General features: G+C 39.8%; 1 protein-coding gene across 3 annotated transcripts; it reads left to right on the top strand.

The window, feature by feature from the left end:
* Window positions 1-469: 469 nt before the first annotated feature.
* On the top strand, window positions 470-7781 carry osr2 (odd-skipped related transciption factor 2). Of its 3 annotated transcripts, none has more exons than XM_087177218.1 (4): window positions 470-523; window positions 5802-6491; window positions 6842-6941; window positions 7250-7781. In XM_087177218.1, the coding sequence occupies exons 2-4, from the start codon at window positions 5839-5841 to the stop codon at window positions 7430-7432; spliced, it is 936 nt and encodes a 311-aa protein (XP_087033344.1). In that variant the 5' UTR covers window positions 470-523; window positions 5802-5838; the 3' UTR covers window positions 7433-7781. The 3 variants fall into 3 exon arrangements, with proteins under 3 accessions (XP_087033344.1, XP_023274422.1, XP_023274423.1); XM_023418654.2 differs by lacking the exon at window positions 470-523 and adding an exon at window positions 3617-3876; XM_023418655.2 differs by lacking the exon at window positions 470-523 and adding an exon at window positions 3619-3876 and having other exon boundaries at window positions 7332-7781.
* The last annotated feature ends 1656 nt before the right edge of the window (window positions 7782-9437 follow it).

Genomic DNA, 9437 nt, shown 5'->3' with positions numbered 1-9437 from the left:
AGATATTCTTTTCAAACACAGCACGTCAATAATGGTTAATGATTATTCAAATGAGTCAGTGTTCTGTCTGAAAATAATATCTGCAGTACAGTTCATTCATTTAAAACAGAAAGACTTTGTAAAAGAAATAATAAAAAAAGACACACTACATGATTCTATTTGACTCTCAGACATCAACAATCAGTAAGGGAGGCATAACCCCCTTTTTCTAGAAGTGCACAATTTCAGGTAAGAGAGTGTGATGTTGAGGAAAGTATGACTCGAGGGTCTTTGAATGAAAAACACCCATCCTGAGAGCAGCTGCTGGGACAGGATGAGTGAGAATGTAGGTGGGGATGTGGGGGCTTTGAAACCACAATAGGTAGGTAAGAGTCACGGGTTCACCTCCCCCTGCTCGAACAGTATGGACCTGACATCCTGTCTGTCAAATGCACAGACACACAGCAACACAGGGAGACAAGCAGACCCAGTCAGACTCCAGAACAAGCCAGCAGCTCCACGCTCTCTGTCAAGGACTCTTCATGTGAGTATAGCAGAGGTAAAGAGCAGCATTTTAAAGTGAGGTGACGCCATATGACAGGATATATAATGGCCAAAATACGTACACATTTGGGGCTGAATATTATATTGTGATATCAGGCAGGCAGACATTGAATTTCTAAATTAATAGCACAGTGAAAGGAGCTTTCGTGGAAGCATTTTATAGCTGTTCTACTGAAGACAGAAAGAAACAGGTTACAAATGAATCATAATTTTTCCTTTAACTGAACTTCATTTCTGATCCTGACAAGAATATACATAATGAATGCTTCATAAATATTGTGAGAAAATATTTTTTATAGTCTGAATGAGGCCGACATATAATAATCTGTATTTTAAAACCTCCACTACGACATGTCATGTTTCACATCATTAACACTTTTTATATTAAGATCCTCATCAGGAAATAGTCTAAATAATACATTCATGTCAATTTTTTTTTTGCCTGAATCTTTTGCGCAAACAAGATCTCTCTAGTTCTTCATTAATAATCTCAGCCAATCCTCTCTGCTGTCACTCTGTGTTATTGGAAGAGGAGTGTCAGCCATTACAGGCTTGGCAGCTGCACTGAGCTGCAACACTGATACTCTGTGGGAGTCAGATTATCATAGAGAATGATGGCGGCTTCAGGGGACTCAGGGAAGGGCCAAAGGGCAAGGCACTAACTCTCTGGCTCTGACATTACCCGAACTAGAAAGAATACAGTAATACTATAGCGCAGATTGCGGTGGCTACAAGCATACAACATACAACATGTTCTGTAAGGAACATTGAAAAGATAAAAATCCCCCAAAAACAGCTCGGTTCCCATAGGAAGTCGTTATTTTCCTGCCTGAGAATATGCAGCATATCTTGTAAGATTTTAATGAATTTCGACAATATGGATTTCACCGATAAAACCAAATTGAATCACTGGTGATTGGATTATAGAACAACCCAAGAGATATTAAAAAAATTCACTAACTGTTTTAATGGCCTTTTTACAAGGACCACAAATAAACACAATTTACATTGTTATATATTTCCACAGTGAAAGGGATCTGTTGAGAAAACGCCATCATCACTAATGTAAAAATGTAGGGTTTTATGTGTCTTCTAATCTGTCTGCAATTGTTCGGTGTTTTGACAGTGAAAATAGACGCCTGGGTGATATGAAACCGAACGAAAACCACAAGCATGTTGTGTGCAGAAAATGTTCTGCAGCGCTAAGAAAACGAAAATTAGGCTACATGAGTAGTTGGATAGACTGAACGTTGTAGACAAGCAACCTGGTTTGGGTGTTATCTCTCGCTTGATGAACGTAGATCTGGCCCTTTGCTCTCATTTGATTACTAACTCTGGTTTAAAAGATTTGCATGAACAGGTAAGAAATGATCCGCTGCAGTAATAAAATAGATTTAAAATGTTTTTGTTTTTCGGCTAATTCACTTACTGACTTTCGTTTTTTTTTATATATATTAGCCCAATTATTTTAAAAGCATGAATTTCCAGCAGCGATGCAGATATGTTTTTATTAAAGTTGTTTTTCAGCGATGTGGACAGATAATAAGTTCCTCTAACAGCCTGTGTGCTGTTGCAGCCGCAGACTCTCGGGTGGAGGAGACACTTTGTTGTTTGTTAAAGTCAATAGGCGGCGCTGCAGACTTGCATTCTGGGCACCAGCTCTCTGCAGCACAGACAACTGCAGCAGCTGAAAACTCCTGTCAGTCCTGCTGAACTCAACATTTATGAATTGCATATTTATGTTAAAAACGAAAGTTTTCCGCCAGTCGCTTTGTCATTCACATAAATTATAAGGTTGTTCAGGGAAATAACTTAACATGTCGTTTTGACATGTGAAAGGAGAAATATCAGTAGAGGTTTTTCACCTTTGATTTAAATATGGAGAAATACTTTCTTTAAATTTATATCCAATGAACTTTTCGGTGACTTAGCTTTGGATGGAAAAATTGATAAACATGTTCGTTTATTGACAACCTGCTGAAGTAGCCTCAGCTGCTCGTGTGCGTAAAGACACTTCTCTGCACATGCAGCACAAAGACTTTAACTTCTGACTCTGGCTGTCAAAAGTTAATTACTTTACACCTAAATCTGTGGCGAGAAACCAGCCTCAATCTAATTAACGAGCAGTCTAATTAATTTCATTTTCTTTGTCATTATTCATTAAATTAATTTTTAGAAGCACTGAAAAAATCTAAATACGAAGTTTGTGAAAATATGAGGAAGATTTTTTAATCTGCTTTAGAAAGAAATTAGTTTTGCTGACTGAGGTTGAAAAATGAATCCATACATGAAGCCCCTTAACATATTAGCTAATTCAATTGTACACATTTAATCAAATACAATAAAATATCAGGTTTTTTGAGAACACATTGGATGATACGTGTTGCAATACATCTATTAAATTATAATTACACGGGTAAAACTGTCTAGACAACCTGTACGATGCTTTCATCACGATTAGATGAGTCAGTTTTATTTACGTGTTTTCACACAATTTAAAGAAGAATATCAAACTGTGCAGAAGGAAAAAAATAGCAGCTCATTGTCTTAAAAAAAGCAAATGGCTTCATCTGTTTACTTTATATTTGTTCACCATGCTGCCGATATAAGGATGTTTTCATTTCTGTCACAAACCTCTGAATTTTTTACTCTTACCACAATGAAATGCAACGATTTAATGTGGTGGTTCTTGCATGTGCCCTCCATTCTAGCAAATGGGGTAGAATGGTTTTCAAAAATCTTGTAAGCGGCTCGAGTATCCAAAAGCACGTTTTCAAAAGCGTGGAGTTGGAGGAAAAAATGATCAGGGTTTCCTCCTGCGCTTCCAGTCATGTCTCCAAAGGACGGTAGGCCTATCAAACTTGGCTATATGGTATGAGAGGTGTCAGTGGAGGCAGGTTGAGCTGTACACGCTTCTCTACTATGGTCTGGAACCCTAGTTGCTATCCAAACACAAATAAACAGAGGAGGAACATTGGAGTTAATGATAGAGGACGGGGGGTGGAGGCGTGTCGGAGGGCGGGCTGAGCACTCCAGAGCCCCGGAGCCCTGAAAAGTGAAGGACCGGAGCGCATTACGCACACTTCAAGCCCGAGCTCCGAAGGAGACTCCCACGCTGCTGCTGCCTCTCCTCCAAACTTCTTCGTCTCTTTCCACAACTTGTCACATCTCTGCAAAGGTCCGAGACATCAGAGTGGGCTGCATGGCTACATGAAAGTTTCATGGACTTGGAACTTGGAAAACTTTTAGCGGCGCTTTATTGGAGCTCGTCGCCTCTATAGTTACTGTGGATTACTGACATACCGCAGGACCTTTGGCAGCTATTTATTGGGGGTAAGATTGTGTTTGGCAGGGTATATGTCAGTCTTTTGCAAGGAGGGAACCAGCTTCACTCAAATCACTTGTTGTAACTTTCTATCTGAGGAAAAGACTTCACTTTTAGGCGTTGAGCTGTAAACCAATGTTGTGAAATTGTCTGTAAAAATGTCAACTGTTCATGGACAGAAACTAAATCAAATGTTGTTTCTGAGGGTGCTTATTGCTTCGTGATAATCACCAGCTTGAGGTCATAGTTCATCCACGTTTTGACATCACTGGTCTCTGTCCATAGCACCTAACAACGCTGAAACAAGCAGTGGCCCTCGCGTTATAGACTTGTCACGACTTATAGAAATTTAAAACCTTCTGCCAAAGAAGGGATTTAAAGAACAAGACGAGGCACCGAGGCTGCTGTGAAAGTCTAAATGAAGTCCAGAGGTTTTTGAGGGGAGAACAGGTTGAACAAAGTTGTACCAATGGACAAAGAATAGCAAGTGCCTGCATAGTGACTTGTGTTTCAGAATTATACTTAAAGCAGTGTAGAAAGAAAGATAAGATCCTGTCAGTGAAACAAATAGAACGGCGTGACTGCAACAAGCGACTAGTTCTCCAGCTTGCATGAAATCAAATCTACAGAAACTTTCAGGTTCGCTAGGCTTTGTGGAAAAAAATATGTTAAAATGTGATTTGGCCTGATCAGTCAAAAACGATTGTAATCTGATTATATCATCTCCCCAAAAGAGAAAAAACATAGATTTTTCCTTCCAAATCTAAAGGTCAGCTCGCTGCTGCACCGCTGGCTCTCTGCCAGTCCCGCTTTCACCATCCGGAGTCTTGAACTTACACGATGGATTTTTTTTTTTCTGTGTGGGAAAACATAACTTGCCATCCCCACAAACATGGAACCTGTCCGTCTCATTCCTCGCAGTCAGCTCACCTTATGTGTCCTACACTGTGGAGATTGACAGCTTCTGCTTTTATTTAAGGCAAACATTGCTCTGCATGAAAGTAGGTTAAAATGCCCGCAGGTTATTTGCTACCATGTTCTCCTGCCCAGGGGAAACAAAAACATGCAGCGTGAAATAAAACAGACCTAAAAAGCAAAATATTAGTGCCTATAAAATTTGCTGGCTACTACCCGCAACCATAAAAATAAAAAGCACATGCATTTCCAGAAAAGATTAAAATAACTTTCTTGTGGTTAATAGGCACCATTTGTGCGTTTTGCTCTGACTCATGTTCGTGCACTTAATAACATATTTGATCTTTGCTGGCAAAATTTCAAACTTCTACAAATCTACATACAGAGCACTTGTTTTGCATCGTCAAACATCAACTACAGCCTCAAACACAACGTGTCTTCTCTTATTACCTCGTGTGAGATTTAATGTTTAATTCAGAGGGAACTAAATATGTCAGTTACAGCATTTTACTCCCACGTAATTTAGTTACAATTTCTGTGACTGATGTGTTTTCTAAAATTGCTTTGAAAGCATCTTTGTTTTTCAGGAAACAACTTTTCTTTTGCTATAATGCGTGAAATACATGTTTATATGATTTCAGTGGTTTTGTTTAAGACAAACGGGTTTTTTCATATCATACTGCTCCAGCTTTACATGTTGTTCAGTTTAATTACCTAATTACCTCCATGTTCAGTGCACGTTTTTAGGAATAAACTTACTAATTAATTTGCGCCCTATTCTGGGTTCAGATTGTTCATATGTGATACTGGAGGAATATGATCACTGCTGTCCTGTTAGATTCGACTACAAAATATGCAAACACATCTCTGTCAATAAAATATTTGTAGGTAGGCAAACAGGTGGTTTTTACTGTATCATGATCTCTAACTGAGGGTCACACTTTGTCTGCCTTTGTAACCACATAATTACTGGCTCTAATGTGGCATTTACACACGACGATCATCTTTTTCTCCCCAGGGTTTTCACCGTGTCCTCTGCAGAGGTCTGAGTCGAGATGGGGAGCAAAGCCCTGCACGCTCCGATCCCCCTGCACCCGGCCCTCCAGCTCACAAACTACTCCTTCCTGCAGGCCGTCAACACTTTCCCAGCTGACCAGCTACAGGGACTGTACGGCCTGAGCGCGGTGCAAACCATGCACATGAACCACTGGACTCTTGGTTACCCCCACATTCAAGGACTGAGGTCGACGATCACAGAGATGGCAGCCGCCCAGGGTCTGGTCGACCCCAGGATTCCCTTCCCAGCGATACCTTTCACAGCTGCGGCGCAGCTCTTCCACCCGAAACAAGCCGCCGTTGCGCACGGCGTCCCCTCGCTGCACAAGGACAGGCCGAGATTTGACTTCGCCAACCTGGCCCTCGCTGCCACTCAGGAGGACCCGCCGAAAGCTGCGGATCTGGCGAAGTTGGCGTCGGGACTAGGGGGGACCATCTCCGAGCTGAGCAAGCTGTCCCCGGAAAGAAAACCCACCCGGGGCAGGCTCCCGTCCAAAACTAAAAAGGAATTTATTTGCAAGTTCTGCGGCAGGCATTTCACCAAGTCCTACAACCTTCTCATTCACGAGAGGACCCACACAGACGAGCGGCCGTATACCTGTGATATTTGCCACAAGGCCTTCCGAAGACAAGACCATCTCAGAGACCACAGGTAAGACACATTTACGGAGCATGTATTAATTACGCACTGGGGTCAGACGGGGGTCTAAAATCCCCAGCAGCAGTCCTGACTCTGCAGGCGATTTAAATACAAATATATTTATTTCTTAAAATCACATCTTCACAATTGGCAATTAAAAACATATTCTTCATTTTAAACATAGAGACAGGCCCGTTCCCGGAGTTTTCTCCATGAGGGCGCTAAAGCACTTTTATGTATCAAGTTGGACACACAACTTGCGCAGTAGAGATTTTTCGCCCTGTGACTCTGGGGTTTGTAAAAGCTACAAGAAAATCCATGCATGAGCAGACATTTGATTAAGTGCGATTTCTGTTTTACAGATACATCCACTCCAAGGAAAAACCATTCAAATGTCAAGAATGTGGGAAAGGATTCTGTCAGTCTCGAACTCTAGCCGTCCATAAAACCTTACATATGCAGGTAAGCTGGAAATATTAACAGTCACCACGATGTTATCCTCACCAAACTATGTCATACGTTATGATCATAATTCACCTATTCTGCACGGTCCACTGCATGCATGGGGATATTCATAAGTCTCACAAAACCATTGCGCCTGGGCAATAACCAAATTAAAACAAAAATGTGAGTGAGAAATACACATACAAGCTATATAAAAATTATTGTGTAAATCAGTGTGAGTTATAACTGACACAACAGTGGATTTAATTATTTTAGTTCTACACAATTAAAGGGAATAATTCTTTGCTTGCTTTAAATCTAAACAGGAGTCTCCCCACAAATGCCCCACATGCGGAAGAACCTTTAATCAAAGAAGTAACCTGAAAACTCACCTTCTCACCCATACAGACATCAAGCCCTACAGCTGTGGCCGCTGCGGAAAGGTGTTTCGGCGCAACTGTGACTTGCGACGGCACAGTTTGACGCACAGCCCACATCAGGACTACTAGCCTGGACAGACTAACAAAATAACAATGGACAAAAAGCAGGAAGACAAGTCAGAGACTCCTTCTACTTCTTCTTCTTCTTCTTCTCCTTTTTTTTTTGTGCAAAGACAATCTCCAAATCAGGACACGTTTACTGCAGCACAGTGTAGAGTGGAATTTGGTTGCACCTCAAGTGGGACAGCAGCGGAGCCATGGCCATGTCCAGCTTTCAAACCACCTGTAAATATCAAGACCATGTACATAATGTTGTTTTTTATTTTCTTTTCTGACCTTGAAATTATAAAGTTGTCAAAAACAGTCATAAGTTTAAAGTATGTTCAATTGTATTTTAGAAATAAATATTTCCATGATACATTTGCGTTTCTTCTGTTTTTATTTCTGTTTTTATTGCCTTGAAACACGAGACACCATGTTACAGCCCAAAAGCAATATTTAGATTAAGCCATTAACCATGCCCATTAATAGTCTATATGTTTACAGCCAGTAGGCAGCGAGAGCTTAATGTGGCTGAAATGTTGGGCTTTTTATAGTAGACCAGTAGTTATCAGTTGACAGGGAGCATGAATGACAACTGTTTAAGTCCTCCGGACCTGAAACTGATTCATTAAGCAGAAAGACAGAAAGTGTCATTGTGAGTTATCATCGATTTAAGAGTTCATTTTACATTTTATATTTATACACAAATGATGATCATGTAGTTATTACCTATGCAGCAGTGTCTGCCATCCACTTATTAGTGTTTTTGTATGTCTCAGCTCCATTTTTATTTTCAATATCTGGAGCTTGCAGAGGCTGATTAGTATTACATTAGCCGCATTAGCAGCCATATCACATGTCTTTATCTGCATCACCTCTGATATAATAATTGACCTGCAAAGCGGTAGAAGCAATCGTCAGCTCAAAGGAAGCTATTCAACCCAACGGGACACTGTCAACAGATTATTGTTTGGGAAATGATCAAGGTTAATTAATTCATCACTTACACTGAAAACAAGCACACAAATAAAAAAATCAGCTGTTTTGTTTTTTGACAAACTTTTCTGTTCGATCCTAACCTACAATTAGTGATCATATAATGTCAGTGCCACTCAGTTTAGGACAACTCTATTCTACAAATTCAAATCTGAGCCATCGGTTAAATGTTCTTTAAATTATTAATTTACACGGTATACATCAGATGAGCTCTTTGGACGTCACGTTTAAACAACCAGGTTTAAACAGATTTGTGTAAATACATAAATACATTTCAAGATTTGGATTTCATCCATCTAACCTTTGATCGGACCACATTGCGCTTGAATATTAACCATGAGAACTGCGGCCTGTGACAGGATGAGCTGATCTCTAATCCTTTTATATTATTATTCGCTGAAGTAAGACTGTCTGCCCCCTGATTCCCTCCTCCTCTGTCTCTCAGTGCTGGCCTTCAGGCCTTCTGTTTCATGAGTTCACCAGCCATCACTTGCTACTGAAGACTCATTTAAAAGCCCGATTTTCACCTGACAGTGCAATTAGTTGCTTGAAAAAATTTCATTTATCTTTAATGGGCTCGAAAATAGGGTCTGGAATAAGTGGTTACAATAACAACAAGGCGCTCATTGCTGCTCAAAGGCCATTAACCAAGACCCAGTTTATTACGCACTGCAGGCTAGTATTTTCCTAATTACTTTCTAAATGGAAAGGCAACAAAGTCAGAGCAGAGCAAGCTCATATTTACTAAAAGCAAGTGAGCTACATAATAATACCAAAAATAATTAATCACTCTCAATCACCATAGAAATGAAAACCGACAAACGATGGAAATATAAAAACATGAATTAGGCAATGCACATGCGATATAATAATAATACTACTACTACTACTACTACTAATACTACTACTAATATTAATAATAATAATAATAATAACAATAATAATAATAATAATAATATAGATGTACAACATAATGTATATCATTATTATCAATAATATTATTAGTAGTATTTATTTTATTTTATTTGCATTATTT

This window comes from Seriola lalandi, unplaced genomic scaffold, assembly GCF_002814215.2.
Source record: "Seriola lalandi dorsalis isolate HSWRI2012SDOR001 ecotype SW California unplaced genomic scaffold, Sedor1 jcf7180002054583, whole genome shotgun sequence".
NCBI classification, from domain to species: Eukaryota; Metazoa; Chordata; class Actinopteri; order Carangiformes; family Carangidae; genus Seriola; species Seriola lalandi.
The sequence above is the reverse complement of the archived record's forward strand: the minus strand, read 5'-3'. Positions and strand labels throughout refer to the sequence as shown.

Coding starts and splice junctions, on each gene's coding strand:
- osr2 (XM_087177218.1), top strand. CDS start 5,839: ATGGGGAGCAAAGCCCTGCACGCTCCGATCCCCCTGCACCCGGCCCTC. Junction 6,492..6,841: donor GACCATCTCAGAGACCACAG/GTAAGACACATT, acceptor TCTGTTTTACAG/ATACATCCACTCCAAGGAAA. Junction 6,942..7,249: donor ATAAAACCTTACATATGCAG/GTAAGCTGGAAA, acceptor AAATCTAAACAG/GAGTCTCCCCACAAATGCCC.